The 24,769-nt window shown below is 44.3% G+C and overlaps 1 protein-coding gene across 3 annotated transcripts in view; it reads left to right on the top strand.

The window, feature by feature from the left end:
• The first annotated feature begins 15,537 nt into the window (after positions 1-15,537).
• The window catches only part of LOC146202543 (WD repeat-containing protein 47), a 171,944-nt gene continuing 162,712 nt past the window's right edge, over positions 15,538-24,769 (top strand). The window contains exons 1-2 of one of the 3 annotated variants that reach the window (XM_084588212.1): positions 15,538-15,745; positions 22,052-22,299. In XM_084588212.1, the coding sequence (XP_084444338.1) occupies positions 22,058-22,299 (242 nt within the window). In that variant the 5' untranslated portion in view covers positions 15,538-15,745; positions 22,052-22,057. Of the gene's footprint in view, positions 15,852-22,048; positions 22,300-24,769 lie in introns of all 3 variants that reach the window. The other 2 variants (XM_084588210.1, XM_084588211.1) reach the window with 2 other exon arrangements.

The following is a 24,769-nucleotide window of genomic DNA, read 5'->3' as shown; positions in this document are numbered from 1 at the left end:
CCCTCTTGGCCGATTGTTGCTCCTGCTTGTTGCTTGAGATGCCACCTCCGATCACAAGGTGTTGTGGCTTGTAGCTTCAGATCCACCTCCAATCACCAGATGTTGTGGCTTGTAGATTCAGATCCCAACGCTGGTCACCAGTCGTTGTGCTTGTAGATTCAGATCCCAACGCGGGTCACCAGTGTTGGGGCTTGTAGATTCAGATCCTACCGCTGATCACCAGTTGTCGTGACGCTGGGGCTATGGCGACCCTGCCTTCACTTGGTAGCGTTCAGAGACTCGGGGTTGAAGAAGGACTGAATCTTCGAAGTTGGTAAAATATGTACAAGCAGGTTTACTGGCACTTTGAGAAAACGTATTTACAATATTTACATGAAAAAGAAGGGTACATCAGCAAAATGGCAAGCGTTGAGAGTTCATAGCGAGAAGCGACTGGATGAGCCGTTTACCCAGGGCCCAGAGCGACATTTCGTGCTCTGCAGCGTCCTTAAAACCCCCTATGTCCAGCCCCTCTCTGAAGATGCTGACCAACCAAATCCAGGGCACGCCCCTCAGGTATCGGCATCCAATCGAACACATCACTGCACTGATGGTCTGAAGCACTGACTGGTCCGGCATTCATTCGTTGGGCGTGATCACTTGTTGGCGGGAAAAGCTTGGGAACGGCGAGGAGAGGAGGTACATTTCTATTCTTCAGCAAAGAAACCACAGGCTGGTTCTGACAAGGGGTTTTACTTCTCAGAAACCCGAGTGCACGTGGCGCCGCATAGGGCTCCCAACATGGTCCCTTTTCGACAATTGCAAATCTTTCCTGCTTTCCCGGGAAATCACTTAATGGCCGTATGAGTCATGCTCCTTTCTTGTCCTGCACGTCAGCGGACATGTCACTCTGTCGTCTCCTTTGGATAGGAGGCATTCATCACTGGAGGATAGCACTTCTCGACTGGAAGGGTGAACAAAAGAAAGAAAGCACTTCCTGCTATTTCCCTCAGGGGGACGTTTCTTTGTGTTTTTCCAGACGTTCTCTTGACAGGGTCAATTTGGCATTTGCAGGTTGTCCACAAAGCAAAACATGCTTACAAAACAGGATTCCTGGAAACAGGCTCACTTAGAGCCATTGGACCATCACCACATATTCACAAAACTTATCCATGCCCACAGGCGAACAATAGAGCGCGCAATTGCGGATGCTTGGTCGTAACAAGGAGGCAGGCCGTGCTCTACCATTATCTGTGGAAATAATTACATTTAATTGGGGAACTTGAATTACCAATTAAATTAACTAGCCAACATTTTAACTATCGGTTTCGGAATTAACTATTGACCTTTTAATTGTCGGTTTCAAACCGCTGCAATACATTGCGAATTAGAACGCCGTCAAAAAAGGAACGTGAGTTGCCTTATTAAAATGCCGGAATCGGCATTCGAGATATGAATTGTGAAAGACTCGCTTTTGAAAACTCGTTAGGTTGGCTTCCCCAAATTGCAAAACGATCTAATGGCGACAATGAAATATTTGCGCAGGAAGCGCTTATGTCGTTCGTGTGTTTAATAGTGCAGGAGACACCGGCATTGTTTCCCTGACTTCACCACGCATTGCGATGCCATTTGATGAATGCCAAGGTTTTAAACAACGTTCGATATTTCTAAGTCCATCGCGAAGTCGGGAATTTAAAAAAAGTAGGCTGATTTGAATTTTGATGGCTCTAAATTCCGCGGTGTAATATTTGCCTAGAAATCCAACAATTAATGTTTCGATTAGTTCGTCATTTTTTTTTTTTTTATACTCATAGTCGATTTATATATGCTGTCCGCGCTATGTATAGTAAAACGCGCGTTCAGAGTCCACACCCGTACTCTTCACAGCGTTTCAAAAAGCACTCAGTCGATTTTATTCAAAACCCCAGAATAATGCGGCTTTCATGATATACTTAAATCATTAATAGAAAATTCCTGCCAGACCTTCAGATTATAGTAGCAGAACAACGCCGCTGTTGCTGATGTACCGCCGCGGCGAGCCCTTCTGGCCTCTAGCTTGCTGCTCGGCTTCCTGTATATGCATGTTCGCCTGTCCAGACAAGCATTTGCGAAGATCTACGTTCGTTTGCTCTTCCTGAATCAAAAGCTCGCTACAGAACCCTGATGAGTCTCCTGTCCCGCGGCCGAAAGCGCAATCATGGAGATTTGCGTGTTACTGCAGGTACAGCTGGCAAGGACAATCACGCAGCAAAAGAAGGGTCTTTTGCCCATTACTCTTCAAGAACGCGTGCTTCTTAATGGCTTAGAGCCCCGACGCTGCAAGTCGCGAATGACGCAGTTCGCTCCCGTTGACGCGCTCAGGTTCCTACCGTCGTAGTGACTCAGCTCTGGCAGGCAGTCCTAATTTGCGCTCCCTTCTACCGTCTTGCGCGCTTCCGTGACGGTTTGAGCAGTTTGAACAAGGAAAAAAAAAAAAAAAAAAAAAAAAAAAAAAAAAAAAAAAAAAAAAAAAAAAAAGAAAAGGGAGCACAGACGTTTTTTTCCGCGCTGAAATGCGAAATCTAGTTTGTTCTGGATTCGTTGCTTTTCCGACGTGTGCAAATTCACTTTTACTTTACATCCTTGTTTAAATTTACTTGTTTTTTTTTTTATCAGTTTTTAAATATTTTCTTTATTTTTATTCTATTATTTCTTATCCATTGTTTTTCTTTTTTGCTTAATTATTTTTATGTTTTACCTCTCTTTTACTCACTCCCTCTATTGGACTTTCCGTCAGCGCCATCCGGCGTCCTTGCGCTATATAAGGAGAATTATAAAACTGGCTCTCAGGAAGTTTGCGATAGTGTAATGGTTCGCACGCTCGGCTGCAATGGGAAACGGACGGCTTGTAATTTGAGTCCTGACGTGGACACGAGTCACTTACGTTTCTTATTTTCGTTTTAACACCTAATTATTGATGATTGACAGCTCGTGAGGACACGCTGTGGTGAGAGCTCGTATATAACTCGCTCATGAGTCAAGAAAAGCATTCGCGTTAAAACAAAACGTCGTGAGAATAACCCTTCATTGGAAACTGGCGGATGCCATGCTTCTTTGTTTTTTTGTTTTTTGCCAGACGCCAATCTCTCATCGACCTGCGTTGAGAAGAAAGAATGAAGGTTAATAACCTCAGGCGACATAATTAGTCATGCCAGGGAGCCAGTGACAGTCCGGAAATGTGATGTATACTATAAAAAGTCCTTGCAAGCCAACTGTCACATGTACGAAGTATGATATAGCTTACGACCAGTGGGTTTTGTTGGAGAAATGCTGCAGATGTCAGATGAAATTATATTGGTCCCTTACTGATCTTTGCGGACAAACCCGTACAAGCTGTGCCCCAAATTGTTACAGAGGAAGTTATGCCTGTTCTTCGTCTGCATATCTGCATGGTACAAAACTCCAGAAAAAACGAAATTGAATAATGCTATAGTTTCGAGCTTGATCGGGTGAACCATCCTAATTTGGTACAAAAGTCGAGCGCCCTAACAACTGCGGCACCGCGGCCGGACATTTTCGCGTCTTCCATTCCCACCGTTACTGCGGCTTTGAAAAGCTGGAAGCAAAAAGGACATTGGAAGATTTATACAAATCCACTGTGAACGAAATTAGCAAACATTGCGTAATTACCGTAAAAAATGACACGAAACTTATCGAGATTACATGTGCCATTTTAGATTCAAAACTTTGGACGTGGTCATATTATAATTGGAACGTTATGTAAGGACACTTGATCGAAGGCGTACATTTCTCCCAACGGAGCCCCAGCAGGAGCGGCAAGCGGTGCTGTTCTTTTTTTTTTAACAATATTTATTGCCTCAGGGCAAGCGGTGCTGTTCTAGCGTAAGCTTTCTTTGTTTCGGCCGTTCCCAGCGTGCGAATTTGCTGCTCCCATTCGAAGGCGCCTACATGCTGTGCATAAAACTTAATGACGCCCCACGGCGAGGAAAAAAAATTGCCCATTCACGCTAATGACTGGCATATATTGCATGTGCTGCCTCAGAGCGTGCACAGGCTGTGTTCCGAGCCGCGCCCTGTCAACTCTTTTCTACGCCGTCCAGACGCGCTGGAGACGAGCAAAGTGCGTTATTCTTGTTATTCGTTATATTTTTATGGCGATTGGCGCGCTTTCTCCAAGTCAGAGTGTGCCATTTTCCTGCCCGTCTCAGCATTGCGCCCTAGAAGGAAACAGCGCCGCATTCACTCGCAAAGTCATCTGTACGTGTGTCCGGAGCGGTGTGCACGCGCAGATAAACATATACGGGATCTGCTAGTGATTCCTTCCGGACGGTTCGTTCTCTCTCTCCTTCCTGCTTTCATGCACGCGCATAGATTCGTCAAGGCTGAATTACTCGCTATATGTTATCGTATTGATTCTCTAGCTGTTTTAAATGCAAAAGCTGTATACGATGGCCGGCTGCTGCAGTTTCGTCTCCGTCTAGGTGATAGCGCACTGCGCCTGCCTTTATGTGCGAGCATAACATGGACACTGCACTGGAAGTATTAGGCGAATATGTCTACTTAGGACAGGTTTTAACCGCAGATCCGGACCATGAAAAGGAAATAACAAGAATAAGATTGGGATAGAGCGCATTTGGCAAGCACTCGCAGATTATGACCAGCAGCTTACCAGTATCGCTCAAGAGGAAATTATACAACAGTTGCATCTTACCTCTACTCACCTATGGGGCTAAAACATGGAGGCTAACCAAGAGAGTTCTACTTAAGTTGAGGACAACCCATAGGGCTATGGAACGAAAAATGGTAGGGGTAACATTAAGAGATAGGAAGCGTGCAGAGTGGGTCAGAGAAATAACTCATGTTACCGACATTCTAGCGGAAATTAAGAAGAAGAAATGGGCATGGGCAGGACATCTAGTGCGAAGAGAGGATAACAGATGGTCGCTCTTAGGGTAACAAACGATTCCAAGGGAAGGGAAGCGTAGCAGGGGGAGGCAGAAAGTTAGGTGGGCGGATGATGTTAAGAAGCTCGCAGAGGTAAAGTGGATGCAGCTAGCACAGAATTGGGTTAATTGGAGAACTATGGGAGAGGCCTTCGCCCCGCAGTGGGGATAGTCAGACTGATGCTGATAACCTGGACAGGTGAGGTCTTGAAAAGGCCTCGCAGCTCTCAGTTCAAGAGGGCAGGTCCCCTATAACTGTTTTCGAAAAAATGCGATAGCTAGTGTGCAAGATACAGGCAGTCTTTTTAGGCGCCTCACGCTTCCCAATATTTCGAGTGCGAAGGATGAAGCGTAATTTGTTCAATACGGTCGACAGACTTATGAAAGGATGCGGTCATTGGGGCTAGGCACTGTATTACATTATCCCTTGCTTTTGGGGATCACATGAAGCGAACAATGCTAATGCAACGCCGCGTATGGCGTTTCTGTGCTTGGTATTCGTGTGGCGTTAATTTACCACAGAGCTCGCGGCCGGGCCTTGCGTCAGCTGTGACCCTGCCTATTTAGCGTGAGCCAAAAAGTCACCGTTCCTCAGGATGGCCACAGTGACACCAGGATGAAAAGGTCTCGAAATATTATAGACTCCACGAGGGAACGGAAGAGACTAGTAAGAAAAACGTCAGTCAACCAATTAACCACAGAAGGGGGAAGGTAGAAGAATTCAGGATCTCGCTACAGAACAGATATTGGGCTTTAACCAAGGAAGATGATCTTAGTGTAGAAGCAATGAACGATAATTTAAGAAGTATCATTAACGACTGTGCGGTAGGTAGCTGGATAATTTGATAGGACACAGGTAAACTTTCTAAGCAGAGGAAATGTCTAATTAAAAAAAACGCCAAAGTATGAAAGCTCGATTCCAACCCAACAGACAGGTATAACTGGCAGATATATCAAAGATATCTCAATAGGCGTAAAGGATTCGACATAAGTAGGTATAATATGGAGAAAATCGTGCATTTTGTCGAGAACGGTGGTAGCCTAGAAGCAGTGAAGAGGAAACTAGGCATAGGCAGAAATCAGATATGCGAGCTAAGGGTCACACAAGGCGGGCAGTGTCATTGCTAATAGGCACAAGATACTCAGGACTACAGCACAACAGCAATACAGGCAAGAACAGGAGAGACTTACGCAAATACCTGTTCTGTTCTCTCCTGTTCTTGTCCGTGTTGCTACTGCGCTGTATTCTTCAGTTTGATGAACCAACAAGCCAGCCACTACGTATTAAAAGATAGCCAAAGCAGACCAGAAGTTCTGTACTGGCCTCTACAGTAGCCGAAGTAATAAGGATAATAATGAGATTGGCATAAGTAGGTGTAATATGGAGAAAATCGCGCATTTTGTCGAGAGCGGTGGTAGCGTGGAAGCAGTGGAGCGGAAACTAGGCATAGGCGAAAATCAGATATACGAGCTATGGGTCACGCAAGGTGGTATTTGAAGAAGGTCTTTGAAGAGCAATCAGACGTTCCGCCTAACGAAGAACGATGTCAAGAAAGCTTTATGAGCCGTCACGATCCTGGCCCTTGTCCGGGTATCAAGGCTCCGAGTCCACGAGATGAGGTGACCTCATACATTATTTGCTGTCATGGTACGAAATAGAACAACATCGGCACGGGGGCATAAAACTACTGGCTACACGCGAGTCGCGACTGTCTTCACGTCCCCTCCAGGCGAGCAGCGCGACACTCAACGGACGCTCACGACGGTCTCCCCCGAAAAGTGTGTGTGTGTGTGTGTGTGTGTGATAAAGATAGATATATATATATATATATATATATATATATATATATATATATATAAATATATATATATATATATATATATATATATATATATATATATATATATATATATATATATATATATATATATATATATATATATATATATATATATATATATATATATATATATATATATATTGAACGAAGATATAAAAGAGGAAAGTACATGTATGGGCCTGTGACTGACGTTTGTTTCAGCGTCATCACCACCGCCAGCACGTAGACAGAAGGAGAAAAGGACTAGGGGAGAAGAGGAAATGAGTAGAAAAGGAAAAGGCGCAGCAGTGCCTTCTTTTAAAGGCCCGGAAACGGTTGACATTTGAACTGTGCAATCCGGAGACAGCAGCTGGCGGCGGCCCAAGAGGCAAAGCGAGCGCGCTGGTCTCTCGCCTCGAAGCTGTAGCAGCGCGAGAGGCAGGCCTGACGCAGGTGCCGGGGTGTCGAGAGCGTGTTCTGGCTTCCCATTGACAATGAGGCTTCTCCTCAGTGCTTCGAAGCCTTGCGGCACAGCACCAGGGCTTGTAAAGGGGCATCGGGCGCTCGCCGGCACGCGCTCGCTCCAGTCGTCGACCGCTGCAGAAGCCCGATAATAACGAAGCTATGAAAAGGGGGAAACAGCTGGGCAGGATCAGGTAACTGCAGATTTATTGGAGGACAGTGGGGATACAGTATTAGAAAGCATTCATTTTGAAACAACCACGACTGAAGTCACGAAACTGCGCTCAAACTTATACTTCGAACATGTACTATTCGATGACCTCGTTTCTGAAGCTATGCATCCAAACTAAGACGATGATTTGGATAAGATTTGCAATTTAACAAATGCGAAGCCAACTGGGGCGTTCCGACAAGCATCTCAGTGCTGCGTAGACACGTTCATAGTAGCGTTGCAGGGTGCCAGAAATAGTTGACACACAATATGATCAGCGGAATTTCCTCCCGTTAACTCCTAGACGTGTCCATGGGAGACGGGAGCTTTGGGGAGCAGCGCTTCACATTGGGTATGATCATAGAGATCTCTGATGTCACTTCTCGCCGGAGCCCGATTGGATCGATATATTTTAATTTTTATACCCTCTTGATGGTTTGACGCACTGGCAGTGACAGATTGCCTCGTAAATAAAATGGGCTCTTCTACCCAGAGAGCAACAGGTGGTGTGGAGGGAACTTTAAACCGATACCTTGCCTATAACATAGATAATTTTCAGATTCCTTCACCCAGAAATTAGCCCACCTGGTTGTTTATAAGGCGAAGCTGCAACACTAGATTACATAATATCTTGTTGCTGGGCTCACCAATCTTATAGAATTCATGCCTGATCCCTGGCTAATTGATATGTGAAAACAAGTAAAAAGGCCAGAAACAACTCGACCATCAAAACCCAGGTCACCCGGAATAGCCATAGTCTTTGATGCATCAGCTCATCGCTTTCCTTGCTCCTAGTAGCTTTTACGCAAAGGTTGTTCGGTCAAAAAGCCGATGTCATGACCCATTTTCGGCTCGGATGTTGCCGAGAGTTGTCGGAAGTGTTTGGAATGTGGCAAGAAAAATGTAGGCCTGTAGTTGATCGATATGGGCTAGGTAGTGCACAGCATGATGGAAAAATACAGCGCAGAGAAGGACGAGGACAAAATGAAGACACATAGGACACACCAGCGCTGACTTGCAACAGTTTATTTCGAGCCTCAGTGCCTTATTATACAGATGAACACATGCGCAGTAGACGATACATTCATATCTTGTCTTATATCAACTCCTTACGAGTAAGAGCGATATCGCTCTTACTCGACAGCTCCATCCCGGCCGTTGGCGCGCTTGCCTCACTGCCCGACAGATGACGTATCATGTCAAAATAGCTTTTCGACTCTCTTCTGCGAAAATTGTGCACGCCGCCGAGAGAAGTTTTTCCTCGATTTCGGAAAATCTAGGCAAGTACCAATGTTGAATCACTTATCAGATAACGTAAACGATATTTTGCTACTTTGTGAACGTTATTTCAGCTCGAATGGGGCAGTAGATTTTTCATAGGAATTTTTTAAATTCCAGCCCCCAAATATTCAACACCCTGTATATATATGGAACTACAAATAAACTTCGAGCAGCATGCATGAAGAGAAAAACCGGAGCAAGAAGACGGGGCCCCGCCTAACCTAACTTTGTTCAGCTTTTGGGAGACATTGTCTAGCTGCGAATACTGCAATTCCCCAACACTTATTGGGAGGCCCCTTTCAGGCGAGGTGATCTGCACTTACTTAGCAATTGGAGAAGCGTCTCTAATGGTTTCTTGTCAATTCCTCTGTCCTGTTGCGATGGACAACGTCGAAAAAAAATGTAACTGATACAATAGATGAGATAAGAGGAAAATCATTTTCCATTGCCAACATCACTATCGCCATACATCTCTCAAATGTTCCACTACTTCTTTTCTCCCGCTTAAATTAGGAGAGAATAATAGGGCATGCCAGAGTCCCGGGCTGTTCCCTTATTTGTCACCTCCTCGTCTGATTGTTAATGGCTGCGCTTGTGTTCTGTGTGCTTCAAAACTAACGCATCACTTAGCACTAATCCCAATTATCACATATATATTTTTTTTTCCAGTTTCGTGTACTAGTTAGAATGAAACGGTGTATATTGCAGAAGTGTGATGTGGAAAGGGATTAAAACCAGCGGAAAGACGCAGACAAGGAGAGAAGCAGACAACACAACGCTGGACTGACAACTGAGTTTATTGCTATGAAACTAACATTCATATAAGGTTATCATTTTTATTATTTTTCTTGCCACGAGCGCATGCGTTGCTTTTTCGCTGAAGGGTATATATGAATGGTTGGCTGGTTTGGGGGGTTTAACATCCCAAAGCAACTCGGGCTATGAGAGACGCCGTAGTGTAGGACTCCGAAATTTTTGACCACCTGGGGTTCTTTAACGTGCACTGACATCGCACAGCACACGGGCCCCTTGCTTTTCGCCTCCATCGAAAAGCTGCTGCCGAGGCCGGGATTCGATCCCGCGTCCGTGGGAACAGTAGTCGAGCACCGTAACCACAGCGCCACCCCGGCGGGGTTGGGGTACATATGAATGTCAGTTTCTTACCAATAAACTCAGTTGTCAGTCCAGCGTTGTGTTGTGTGCTTCTCTTCTTGTCTGCGTCTTTCCGCTGGTTTTATTCCTTAGCAATATGTACCAACTGACCCAACTCTCCACTCTACTGTATGATGTGGAAGTGAGGGAGGCACGGTTTTGGACGAGGCCGTTTTAGCGCCTCTGCTTGCTTTGCAGTCGCCAAGTGGTGGTCAAATATCCCCAGGTTATCGAAATTTATTCGGAGCCTCCTACTTCGCCGGATCAGTTTCCTTCACTGTTTTATCATTTCCCTCATGGCGCAGTTTTTGTGTTCATGGGGAAAGTAAGGCAATAATTACGTCATTTGGTTTGCAAAAACGAAATTCCAAGGTATGCATGTCGCAGCAGCCCCGCAAAGAAAACGAGACCTTTTGCGAATAGTATCCACCGGAGCGAGGCAGCCCCGACTTTTTTTCGCACCCGGTGCTTATACCGACGGAGGTACTGCGCGGCTGTTAATATTCTGCTGTCTTAGGTATTTCTGTTGCGTGCAGACTATCCTTGACAGTGTTCGCCAGACGCCACCCTCCTCCGTAGTGGCGGACATAGACAAAGCCACCTAGACTCGCCTTGCGATACCGCGAGTGTCATGTAGGAACGCCGTATAATGGGGAGGGTGGGAGCTGTGTGGTGACCCTCCTAAGCTTCCAATGAAGTCAAGGTCGTCACGTTAGAAGCCCTCGTTAAGTTGATTTGCGTATATCGAATTCAGGTTCAGAGGTAATTCGCTGCATTGATGTATCGAACTGCACGCCACGCCCCTATAAGTTTCGCTTCTCCTAATATGGTGCGCGAGATCAGTTTTAGCGCTCAGAGCCGGGTTGCCGCCCGGTCTTGAATACCTGTGGCAGCTCTAGCGTAATGAAACCGCATCATGAAGGGAACATATAAAGGGTGCGTTTGAGGGTTGCCTTAAGCCTCGTACTCATTTTCCACGTGACACCGCTGTTATGCAGAAAGGTCGGCATTCAAAAACCCCGCTTGTTGTACGGTGAAGCCTCGCTTCGCTGCCGAAGGGATTTAGCAAGCCTCTTATTTTAATGAGAGATTATTCCGATTTTGTGTACCAGCAGCAGCATTAGACGTGTTATTACAGCCGACTGATGGTTTCGAAGCACCGCCCTCTGTGGCTTCGATGCCGGTACTCCCAACGGGGTACTCCATCATAGTTCTATGCGTTTTTATGTTGCAGGTAAGGCTCCCTATTGTCATGTTTCGTGTATAAAATTATCGATGTAATGAACTGTTCGCGCTCGCCTTCGAGTTCGATATATCTGGGACCGACTGCTGCAGTCGGTTGTTCGCAGCATGGAATGATGGTATAGGGAGATTAAACATGGCACAACGGAGCACGTACAGACCATCGGCGTACATAACTGAACAGATAAAGGTAGAGGAAATGAGAGGTTCGTTATGACATATAAAGAAGTAAACTATCAGCGACACCCGGGATAATAAAAATAATTGGTTCACGGGAAGGGAAAGGCGCAGTATCTGTCACACTTGTTACTGTGGACACCTGAACCGCACCGTAAAGGAAGGAAGGAAGGTGGGAGTGAAAGTGGAAAGAGAGAAAGAGGAGCCGTAGTGGAGGGCTACGGAGTAATTTCGACCACCTGGGGATCTTTAACGTGCACTGACATCGCACAGCGCACGGGCGCCTCTTCGTTTCGCCTCCATCGAAACGCAGCCACCGAGGTCGGGATCGAACCCGCGGGTACTCCGGCACAGTAGTTCACCATACTTTCAAATTCGCCAAAACGAGACAAAACAAAACAGTGCGCCTGAGACCTCCTGTGTAGCAGTTCACAGTGCGGCTATCCCATGGCAACCTTTCTCCAAGGAGCAGGAAACAAGGCGTCAAGGGAATGCCGAAGGGGCAGATGGTGCAAGAAGGCCGGAGTGGAAAACTAGTTGGAAGCGCGGCGTTTGCGTCGGCTAGGGCACAGTGGTGCCTGGTTACACTCGTCACCACTGGGCGAGGGAGGGTTGGGGCGGGGTAGACAGGCAGAAGGGTCCATGCCGTGAGCCGCCGTGGCGTGAGCATTACTGAGCGCAAGGTGCCGAGGACGATTCTTGGGACTACGAAAGCAATAAATAGCCTATAGCTTCTTCGGGACCTTAAAATGGCGGAGACAGCTGGGTTCGCCGGTAATTTCACGACCGTTCGACCATGCTTTTTTTTTTTTTTTTTTTTAATTATTGCGGTTGTCTTTTTTTCTCAACGTCAGGTGCTGTAGGAAAGAGGGAAGGAATAGTTCTCTGGGACGGAATTTGGCGGGAAGACGAAAGAATGTGCGTGCTTCGTGTCTGGAGAACAAGTTTTTTTGGTTATTAGCTTTACTTAGTTTTGCATCGATGAAAACTAGAAAGTAATTTAAAAGTAATTGCAATGTAATTTCATTACTTTTGAGGAGCAGTAATTTAATTACTTTTCTGCGATTTTGAGCAAAGGAATTAGTAATGTAATTTAATTTCTTTTCAAAAGTAATTTTGCCATGTATGACCAACGGCATGGGTTTCGCCTGTGCTCAACTTGGACAAATGCGTATATATTTCGATGTCTGGAGGAAGTTTCCACTTCGTATCACAATCTTTTGCTTCTTGAGAACTGAGTTCCAACAAACGGACACGGGAGGCACGGCCACATTCTCTTCTGGTTCTCCAGGATGCCGCTCAGAGAGCTTCAACAACGTCAGCAGCTTTATAATTAATATAATTTCACCGTAGTAGAAGTCGTATGCGCCATCATCGTCATCATCATCAGCACGCGCAATCTGGAATGGTCGTCAAGTAGTTTTTCTATTACCTCAAGCCCTAAAACTGTGCTTTCTTGAGCGTAATGTGCGATTCAGTTACACAATACTTATTCATTAATATTTAAGTAAACAAGTCGCAATCCCCATGAATATTCGACGCTTTCTTAGCATTTTTGCGTGCGTTCTAAAAGACTAACCACTGATGATAACCTCTGAAGGTTAGTATAGGTATAATCTGTTACAACTTTAGGTCGAGCCTTTCAATTTAGGATGCGCCGTGGCGCGGCCGCTCTTGGCGGCATGCGAAAATTTCGCATAGCGTACGTTACGCAGAAGTTTCATCACCAATAGAAAAATGGCAAAACACCGTGAGCGCAGTTATATAGCTTTGTAAGGAGGGGGTTGCGAGGAAAGGAATAGCGCAGTAGCAGTTAGGCAGGTGGTCGCACACACATAGTTTACGGGAAGGAAGAGGTTATGAGCATGAGAAAAGGTTCGGTAACTGTTGCGAGAACGAGAGCCCCACATTATCCTCGCCTGGTCACTCTTGGCTTTGTGAGAGGAAAAGGAGGCTGTAAGGAGAGAAATAGTGCAGGGGTCTCTGCACTAATCTGGCCCACCAGTGCAAGTTGTGTTCGCTCCACCATTCACTGACACGAGTAGGGCGGGCATTATCCATGGTTATCCTTTTCTTTTCTAAGAAAATATATAGCTAAGAGCTACAGCGTCAGGCTTATATAAAGAGAGCAAAGGCGCGGGCGCTCTTATCGTGGTTTGAGGCTTCAAGCACGCGTTAGGAACGTAAGTCGCCGCTGTGGGCCAGCAAAATATAATTTGGAAGCTCTGTAAAACGCACTAGGTGTGTCGTTGAGCGGTACGCTACGCAGATCTGCGCTACTCTATAGGCAGTGCATGCGGTTACGGAGAGGAAAGTATAGAGGTCAGTTCAAACCATTTTGTAGGGAGATATTAAACAGACACAAAATTCCGCGCAGAAAACGCGCTTTGTATGCCCTTTTTTTTTTTTTTTTTTTTTTGCAGATGCGTTCAATAAACCAAAACAGTGACACATGAGCTATGAGGACGCCGTATAGTGAATGGCTAAGTGCGCTGACATCGCATAGTACACAGGCCTTTTCGCGTTTCGCTTCAATCGAAAGGCAGCTCGCAGTCACCGCGACCGGGATTGAATCCGGGTGGTACAGTTCAGCAGCCGAGTGCCTAACCACTGCGCCACCATGGCGGGTACGTTCACTTACGCGTGTGCACCGGAGGCGTACTCACGTAGACGTATACCGGTTTGCCGGACCCCTCCTGCGCACGCGCACTTACAGTGCTCGAGTGCATGGACTCGAGTGCTCATACTGCTACGGGAAAGAAAGCCGATGAACACAGGAAAAGAGAACAGACAGAAGGTGACCGGTAATGATGAGACGAATTTAATGAATGCCAGGTGTCCTAGAGCGAGCGCTCCTATAACCGCGCCATTGCCCGCTTCTTCCTCGTCCGTAACAAGTTGTGGCTTCTCCTCTCCTGTCGTTTCGTTTCGTTTTTTTTTTTTTTTTTTAAATTTTGCAGTCATGGAAAACCGACTAACTCAATTTCATGCACTGGCATCAGTATTAGACAGCGAGTAACTGGTGAGGAGAACAAATATAACGGCATTGCTTATACTTGGGTTGTCAGCCTAGGACAGAGATTCGATAAGTTGGTCAGAGCGCACGATCCACCGCGTTGTTTTACCCCGTCAGATAAATCGCCTTTGTCGATGAACGCGAAATTTCGACCGAGGCAGTAGTAACCATCCTTAGAGGTTAATTCCCTTTAATCAAGCCAGATTCTCCAGTTGGCGAGTAAGAATCCAGAAGGAGCCAAACTCAATTAAGGTTTAGGAACTAATTCGAAGCCTAATTTGTGAAAATTGAACTCTGTAATGAATTTTGACTAGGTGTTTTCTACTTTGATTACTTCTCAACTTGGGGGCATATCCATGTTTCGTTCCCCGTCACGAACCGACGAAGGAAACTCAGAGGATCGCAGTTATGCATCACTAAACGTTGCATGGAAATGTTCTTTTGCTATTACTCAAATATGATCAAGTTGCGCGCATAAAATGCAGTCATAGGAAAAAAAAAAAAATACCAAAGCGAACAGAGAGATCGCAAACTATTAACTGGTTTTGTTCAAGTCTTTGAGACATATATGCAGTGTACACACGTGCTTAAATCAGGGGGGACGAGGTGGTAAAGATTGCAAATCAAGAGCGGTCAACAATAGCCGCGCAGGAAGTTCCTTTTCGCATTGTACATTATTATATTGAAGTGTCACTGATACATTGATCGTCATTTCCTTTGTTGAAGTACGCTTCTAATAGCTCATGGGCTACTTTTTCTTTGTTCCTGCCTATATTTTTTTCCTTTTTCCAGCAAATCGAAAGTCAGCAGTCGTTGCAGACCCCGCGTACACTTTCACGTGGGGTATTCTTCGTGCACAATTTTGTTTTAACTTTCAATTGAAATGCTTAGCAATCTCGCGCACATTCATTGGGCTATGCCCGCTCAAGGTACCATGAAATTTTTCTGCAATTCCTTGAGTAGTGACTTCTACTTTCAGGGGATGTGTCTGTCGTCTCGAGCGCACGTTTGCCTCCGTTTAAATCCGTTCACCAAGAAGTAAACCGATTCAGCGCTGACGCAGTGGGCTTATGAAAATGATTAAACTCTTCTTCGATCTCCGTGAGCGCTCAGGGCTCGGACAAGAAAACTTGCAATGGCAGTGTTCTATAAACACCCAAACAAAGCATTGAGTTTCCCGCGCGCGCGCGCCGAATGGGCTCGGAAGTTTCATCGTTCATAGCTTCTTCCTGCGCTTTCCAGGGGGCAGCAGCAGCCTGCTGGTAACGAACATGTCTGCCATGCATGGGACGAGTTGAATGGCTTCTTGTTCCATCGGCTCACCGATGAGAGTTTTATATGTCCACTCGTGTTTTTTTTTTTAGTTTATAGTGCTTTTAGAAGCTTAATGTCCTGACGAACTGTTTCAAATGCCCGTTTAACACACTGTCTGTCGGTTCTCCGCGCGCCGGAAGCACGAGAGGTGAGTGTAACCATGCCCGCGCTTCAGCCGGCGACATATCTAACGTACGATTCTTGCAATTTTTTATGTTTTTACGTGTCAGGCCTCTTGTGGAGGCTCCTTTGTGGTGAGCAGTCGTCCGTATTTGTCCCCGATTGACACTTTTTGGAGATTATTTGAGGGTTTCTCTGTTTTGTTTCGGAGCGATATGCGATAGACTGTGCGCATCTCGCTTCGCGTTTCGGTACGCGCAAGCGACTGTCATCCGCGAGAGCGGATAGATGATTCAGTTTAATTGCCTGCTTCCTGTTGGCGTTTGTGTACGCTTGCACGTATCGAAGTTTGTTACTGGCACTGTTTTGTTAAATGTGGAGCCACCCTAGAGCTAATTCATTGTGACATCGTCCCAGAGTTTATATTTAGCCTCCGCAGAGCGTGCTGGCTCGAGATAATTGAGCCGCTCAGCCCGCTCTTCCTTCCGTACAGGGCGATGCTGTGCAGCTTTGACGCTCGCGGGGGCCGAATATTTGAGCTCTAGTCTTCAAATAAAGCTTCACCGCAACCGTTACATAGAAGAGACCTACTATGTAATCAAATGTAGGCATCGCGCGTGGGCGTGCCCTTTCGGGCTACATTAATTCGATGACCGCGGGACCATCTTGTTATGCATATTTGACGTCGGGCTTGTTCTCTCTCTCTCTCTTTATGGAGCATGGGTACTTGTGCAGGTGACCTTGCTCTAATTGCTCGGCGCGGTTCCATAGTACGATCCGACTGAGTCTAGAACGTGTTCATTAAAATAATTAAAATGGAAGTATGGGACATAGCTGCTTGAAACAAACTTCTCTCTGATGTATATATATATTATCCCAACCTTTTCACGCGCTTTGCCTGATTTCTTAGTAGCCGTTACTGTGCAGGTTGAGAGTCTCATTTTGCTGGTTTCCTCACTGTGCTCTACGCACCATTTTTGTGTGCTTTACGGGCCATATCAAAACATCGCGAATTGCCAGTAATTTTAAACTTCCTTAGTTGTTGCTGTAACTGCCTAAGAAATAAGACAGTCGATACTTGTTGCCGATCACACCTCTCATTTTGTGCTCGACCCATAATTAAAACGGCGTTCGCTTTCGGGCTTTTTGGTTTTTAATAACATGCACCATTACATATCGAAGCACGTATATGTGACACAGGCAAAACTATCCTGCTTTTCCTGTCTACCTTTGGGACGTTAAACCCCAGAAACCAACCTTTTATTTTGTTGCATGAATTGCATCATCAGGTAGTCTTATGTATAATTAATATGTATTCATGCTCATTGATTCAGGGCCTGCTGCATATTGGAGCAAAATATTCCATGCCAATATTTCCCATGGGAATTACGGGAAATATGAGAATCAATAACATTTGAAAGATGAAGCAGAGTATAGGCTTGTATGATACCACATGGGCATTCAGCCGCATGCTAATCATGCAGAGTTAATTATAATTGTCAGTGCATTTACCAAATTTGTCTTGAACACCTATTCATGCTATTGCACCTGAAATAACTCTTAATAATTCTGTCAAAGTTTTGGAGAAACAAAAACTATATGTCCCTAAATTTAAAACATGTTTCATCAAATTTACCTTATGTGAATTTGTTGCATGGACACACATTTGTAGATGTGTGGCTTAGTAGTTGTTGACGCAAATGTTGATGTGAATACGAAAAATAACTAAATTTGTCCTATACCAACAAAAACTGTGCTGTTATAATAATACTACTGCAGGTTTTTTTTCTTTCTTGTGTTATGTTTGTTCTTATCATGCTGGTAATTGCCTGCCACTTTAATTTGGGCTACAATCTACTGAGAACTCTCTGTACACTCTATTTGAGCCATGTGCAAATGCATTTCTGTGTGATGCATAATTGTAAGTTTGTGCAAAGCTACTGTCTATTGCCTTTATTGTGACATGCAATTGTCATTTTGGAGCATAATAGAGGTGCTAAAAAATGTTTACTTACCAATCAAGCTTCATTTTGTTTCATGTGCAGTTTATTTTGCATGCACAATGGGATAATGGTGGCATGTTTTCTGATGTCATTTTTCTTTATCACATTGCCCTCGAAGGGGTAAACATTTTGTTGCTTTGTACTGCTAGAACGTCCTATCCTGGCTGCTCGTAATTCTCAAACTTAGTTTTGCAAACCACTCCAAAGCATGGCCAAACTTGTTTGTGTTAGTGTGGAGGTTTCGAGCCTGTTTTTGTTATGCCTGTGGGTTCCCATATTGTCACTGAGGAATTATGGCGTAGGTTGGCGAAAATTCCATTAGCTTCATTTGATGATAATGTTGAATGCCTTGGCACTACATTAATTTAGAAAAAAAATGTTTCATTGGCTGTCGGGAATTGTATTAATAAACTCAACACAATTGCTTGTAGGTCCACTGGTGAGTTTTTTTTTTTCTGTATGCAGCACACCAGCTTGCATAGAAAGAAAGTTGATCAGTGGACCCACAAGCATTCTGCATTGAATTTGTAGCTGCAGTTTGCAACAGCCACTGAAACATGTTTTTCTAAATTAATATAGTGCCAAGGCATTCAACATTATCATCAAATGATCCTAATAGAATTTTCCCCAACATTGATCACAATCCTTTAATTACAATATGCATATGTTAGCATATGCATATATTGTTTCAAACAGCCCTGAGGCGTCCCATATACCATTGTTTGCATTGTAATGAATGAGGCTCTGTCAGAGTATGTAGAACTTTGCCAGTATTTTAGTTAAGGCTGCAGGAACAACGACTGTCAACTAATGAATCTAGATTTTGCTTCCCAAAATGTGAGCAAGTTGGCATCAATTTTTTACATATTTCCTCGCAAAAAAAAAAAAAAAAAGGCTGCTTGTATAAATATTTGTGGCAATAGAAAAGAAAGTCAACAAGGGCTATCGCTAGATTTAAATACTATTATTTTCGCGGGCTCTGGTGAGAATGTGACTGTAAAAGCTAATGCCAGTAGTAAATTGTAAACATTTGGGATACATTTTTGACACTGAAACTGCTAAGTAGTGCCATCTTTATTTTTTTTTGTTCCCGGTTGAATTCGCCGAGAAAAAAATAAAAGAAAAAAGTCGCGTGCGTTTCTTAAAAAAACAACAACAACAAAAAAAAAAAAAAAAAAAAAAAAACAAGAAAAAAAAAAAAACGGAAAAACAAGTTGCGCTAAACGTACTTCAAGGCCGTTGGTGGTCTTTTTCTTTCTCCCACTCTCCACCCCGTTTTTCTTCTTCCCTCTCTCCATACTGTGTGTGCAACGGAAGCTGATCGTACCGTGTTTGTGGCGTGGTTTGCGGAACTACGCTCTTGACACTCAAGTAGCCTTGCGAATTCCGAATTCCTACTCGCAGGAAACTGGGGTATGGTCAACACCTACTTTAGATGCCAGCAACACTAGTGCAGGAAGCTAGGGTGCTGAAAAATCTGGCTGTTTTTTCCTGTTCTCAACTTAAAACTGATTAAATTGTTCATTCGTTGCACTTCTGAATGTTTGTGCATGTGGCAACACGTAAAGACGTAGTTGAATTAAACTTTATAATTAGAGTATGAAGCCACCCGACTAGTTCAAGTGACATGAGCATAAACTAGGTCATTTTAAGAGTTCACACACTCTTTTCCGAATTAATTAATGTTCATATAATTTACTGCTGGTTAGTGGGTTTGTAGGGTTTAACGTCCCAAAGCGACTCGGGGTTCTTTAACATGCACTGACATTGCACAGCACAATTGACGCCACTCTGTTTCGCCTCCATACTGCGTCACAGTAATAAATGTCTACAGTAATTAGGCTGGCATAATTGCAAGGACTGCTAGCAAAAAAGACATGAAGCAATGGATGTTTTTGTGCGCATGTATAGGTCGTGTTCTTTTCTCTGGTTTATGATGAACTACGAAACCTTTGTTGGAAGTGAACATGAACGCACCTCAGACTTGCACCGAGTCGCTTCACTGCCATTTTGCTGCGTGATTAGAAATTGGAAGGAATAGCTTTTATTCATGATTCGGTGCACTGCTCGTGTATGTTTGAATGGGGCATAACTGCTGTTAATGGAAGTAACAGACGATATAATGCTGGGATGTTTAAAACTAACCTCGGGTAAACCTAAAGGAATCCGTCGAGAACTGTGCTTTAATCCTGGAAAAGTATTTATTTGCGGATGACTACCATATTTACTTTAAAGTTTGAATACCTAATGACAGCTTTGCTCTGAATTCTTCATTAACAAAATTTAACGGTTATCTTAATTCAGCTATAAAATGAAACAAAAATTAAGTACAGTCGAACCCAGAAATATCGAGCAAAGCGCTCGATATGTGATAATTCGGCGTCTAAAAAATGGCAGTGGTACGCTTACATATTGCCTAGCAGCACGAATACTTTGCACCAGGTTCTTGCAGCGATATGCCCTGCGTCGCCGCCAGCTTGCTGGCAGTGCCTTGTTAGATCTAAACTGCTTTGAAACTAGCCACCGGCGATTATAAGATGTCGAACCTTGTTACCAATGCACTCTAAATAGAACAGTAGCTCTTAATAATAAGGTACAGTCAGCTTTCCGCAATGCCTTCGGCAACGAAGCACGCCAGGGTAGGGCTGCCGCTAGCCTTTAGCTAGGTTGGCTTCACCGCACAGCGGCGCCGTGGCGTGCGAGACCGACAGCCACCTCAAGCACATCCCATGTTCATCTCGTCGCGCGGTTTCAAAACATTAGCGCTGCCAGCGAGTGGCCGAGAAAAAATCATGACACCGTACTAATGTTTTCTGTCCCCTTTTGTTACGGCAAAGCATGAGGACCGAGCAAGGTGCGCGTGCGCATCCTAGCTCGCGATGCCCCCTGCAAAGCCGAGAAGAGACACATCCATTCTCACGCAGCAGTGCGATTTTTCCAGTCTCTTGAAGACATAAAATGAAGGGAGGGGGACGGAAGACGAGGGGACATGGAAAACGGCGCATACTTGGCCGCCAATCTCCGTGCGTGAACAGCGATTAAAGAGCGCTTTTGGGAGAAACGGTACTTGGAGGGGCACAGAGCTCCGTTCGATATATTGAATGACTGGAAAAATTGAGCTCGATGTACTGAGACTCGTGATTTTCTATTATGATGTGTCCGACGTAGGCAGTGATTCAAATTATCTGGATCAGATATGTCGGGACTCGACTGTGTAAGAAAAAAAAAAAAAAATGTGCCAGAAGTATTTCTAAAAACACAATTAGAAATTTGATGGACAGCCCTTGAAGCACATAATAAATTTTAAGTGTAGGAGAGTGCCGTAGTTTGATTCTTTGAATTGGAAAGCCGAAATTAAAGGGACAGAACACTGGAATTTAGGTCTCGATTTTTTTTCGCCGCAGTGGAAAAATTGATGTCTAAAATGTTTGATTCCATAACGGTTTTGTTAGAAACGCTGTAGAAAAAGTTTATCGGAAATTTTTTGTTCAATGCATGCGCCCGTTTTTATGTAGTCCGATGCTGGAAACCATGAGCAGCGACCGCGATGACGACTGGTGGTCGACAAAAAAGACGTACCGAAAACAAATATAAGTTTCACTCGCCAGACATTAATTCGACATTTTTTTTGCGTAGAGTAACGGCCTTTTCAGTTTCACACTCAATGCTGTTACGACACAATAACGCACGCCCTCGTTGACGAAAGTTTTAGTGGGCACTGTCATTGCTTTATTCACGAAATTGTAAACACTGTGGCGCCGTCTAGTGGCAAAACCTGAAAGCATACCTCTCGCGGTGCGAAAGCAGGGGTGGTTTTTATTTAAGGACGCACTGGAGAGAGCGCAAAATATGATAAATTATGGCAAGCACTCCTAGAATAAAAAAGGACAATGTGCAGCTACGAAGATCAGCGATATTTTGCCAACATGTAGTCACGTGGGGGGCTACACTGAAAGTACTAGGGTTTCTCCGCTAGATAGCACCTCGGTTGTTTTTATGCGATTTTCAATGGCAAATTAAAATTGTAAAGCCTCTTTTCTTTGATACTGCAGTGCTCGATCTGTACTATATGAGGCAAGATCTTTTTTTTTATCTCCACCATAATCTCATGACATATTTTGGCCTGCTTTCTGTCCCTTTAAAACTATTGTTCCTTAGGTGCAAACTGAAGCTTAGACTTATATGTGCTCTATTTGTGGTATGTTTAAAATCCTAGTTTCTTCAGTTTGTTAGCCCTTGTGCATGCTGACTGTTGTGATTGTGATGCACATGCTTGTGAACGATCTGGCTGCACTCATTGGTGTGGTGCTCCATCCCTATACTTGCAGCAGGCTGAAATGGCTGCTCATCTATGTCTGGAAGAAGCGGAGGTGGTGCGGCTGGTGCTAGAGTTTCTGGCCAATCGGGAACTCAGCATCAGCCAACTGGCATTGGAGCGGGAATCAGGGGTCATCAATGATGCCCTGTCTGATGACCTGTTGTTCCTGCGCCAGCTGATCCTGGATGGCCAATGGGACAATGCTTTGGATTTTGTTCAACCTCTTGAGGAGATGGAAGCCTTTGACATCAAGCGCTTCAAGTTAGTATTCTGCATTATTTCTTTCTCATTGCTTTCATGTTGCATGGTGGAGGATTATTTCAGCCGTCCCGCCGTGGTGGTGCAGTGGTTGGGGCACTCGACTGCTGAGCCCAGGGATGCAGAATCGGATCCCAGCCACGGCGGCTGCTTTTCACTGGAGGCGAAAAGCAAGGCGCAATTGTGCTGTGCGATGTCAGTGCACGTTAAAGAACCTCATGTGGTCGAAATTTTCGGAGCTCTCATTTATTAAATTATGGTGTCTCTCATAGTCGCTTTCGGATGTAAAACCCCACAAACCAAATCAAGCATTATTTCAGCCGGAAAGTTTCAAGTGCAAGGTACACCATTAAGGTGTTCTGTTAACTGTTATATTTCCACATGGCATTGTTGATAATTACAGCACTGCCACTGGTCTCGCTTGAGTGAATTGGCTAAAGTATGCAAACTCGCAATCTTGAATTTTGCCACCTGGTTCTGTAAGCTGAAACACTTAGAGCTTTTAGTGCTCTGTAGTTTTTTGCACTGCTGGAGTAGGTGCAGGCAAACATGAACACCTTTCGGGGCAAGTGTTTGATTTGCCATCACATGCTTAATTCAGAATGTGTTTTAAATAAGGGAGTGTAAATGCCAAATTTTGGTTGTATGTTTTTTTCTTGTTAATGATGCATAAGGCATTACTGCATCACGCCCACCATGTGGTTTTTGCCTACGGTTACTGAATAATTAATATTTGAATTTCTTTTTCTCTCAACTTTCTCGGTTTTGATTTCAACAGCCGAGCAAGGGCAATGTCATCAAAGTTTTATTTAGGTTACGTGCAAGAGGTAAACAACACTGTAATGTAGTCTCTTTATCGTTTTTATTCACTGCAATGCTAAAATAAGTCTTTCACAGGAGCCAGAATCATAACAAGGGAAGAAGCAGTGTTTATATCTGTTTTTCATGACGTGACCTGCACAGAACTTTGTCATAGCCTTCACCTGGCTATTGGAACCAAAATTGAAACAGGTGATAGAAGAAATTAAATTATAAAAGCTGTTGTGGCCATTAGAAGCACACAGTGACCTCTACTTTACCTCACATAGTGAAGCTATTGCTTAAAAAAAAAAAAAAAAAAGGCAGCATGGTTAGCTCATGTAGGAATTAGGCGCGCTAGCACATCTGGTTACACTTCGGTTTCAGTTCAAGCCTTGATCTCAAGATCGAGCAGGCTTTAGACAAAGATAAGCAAAATTGATGACTGGGGACATCAGTGGAAGCGCACTAAAATTTTGGGGCTGCTTAACACACCATGAGAGAGCAATGCGATACTGGTGGGTTCTGGATCCATTGTGCACGGATGGAAGTTGGAGACTGCGGCATGCAGTTCACAGCAGGAGAGACCAGAGACTTGCAGTTAAATATGCGGGATGTTTGGCTGCGGCAATGGCATAGTGGTCTAGTACAGTAGGCAGTGAAGCTGTTCTATTTGTGTTTCTGTGGAATCAAAACCCATTTGCAGGAATAAAATGTTTGTTTTATTTTATTTCAAGGTCATTGAGGGCCAGACAAAGAATAGAAACAGAAAAAATTGCTTACTTCAGGTTTTAGGGCTAGTGCATGTAAGCACACTTTTTTCTGGACCACACCCTCTGATGGGGCCTTGTGTATTAGTTTAGCGTGAGGTATGTGCCAGCAGCTGATCACGTGATAGCATTTCTTAAGGTGTATAAATAAAGCTTTGTAAATGGTACCTTGTTCGAAACATTGCAGTGAGCTGTTTTTGAGGATGATCTTCAACTTCTGAGTTGACAATTTGTTCTTCAAGCCAATAATTGAACAGTTATCTATTTTTTACTGATTAATTAGCATTTAAGAATGAAGAAATGCTGCCGGCTAGGCCACATGACACTGAGCAGCCCACAGTTTGTTTCATTGAGCTAGGACACTGTCTTATCAAAAGGCTTGGTTACTTTTAGCTGGGGCACCCTAACTGCACATCAGAAAGCAAGCCGAGCGGGGATGATTGTGACACGTCTAACTGACCAGATGTCCGATGAAACTTTTGCTTTCAGATGCGTGCTATTGTTTAATATTTTTGTTACCTTACGCAGAATTGAAGAAGAGGATCTGCTTCAGATCTGTAATCATAGTCTACTATTAATCCATGATCGTTTGCCTGCTGCATGAGGATTTTCTATGCTCATAATGAAATAGTGAAATATTGCTGAGATGTGTGGTGTGCTCATTAATCTACAACATACAAGTGACTGCAGAGCAGTGCGTGGTAAGGCAAATGGCACTTACTGGATTCATATTGAGCTTAGGTTGCTCAGCTGACTTCTGGGAGCTTGTGCATCTGGAACACTTGTTTAACTGTACCTCACATTACACTCTGAGCACTAGCCAGTAAGGGATGACTCTTTGGAGGTTCTAATAAATGACTAAACGTCTGAGACTGCAGCCAGCAAACGCTCAAAAATGTCATGCC

The sequence above is a fragment of the Amblyomma maculatum genome, chromosome 1, assembly GCF_055883805.1.
Source record: "Amblyomma maculatum isolate TAMU_Amacu chromosome 1, ASM5588380v1, whole genome shotgun sequence".
NCBI lineage: Eukaryota > Metazoa > Arthropoda > Arachnida > Ixodida > Ixodidae > Amblyomma > Amblyomma maculatum.
Note: the sequence above shows the minus strand (reverse complement) of the source record. Positions and strands in the feature narration are given on the sequence as shown.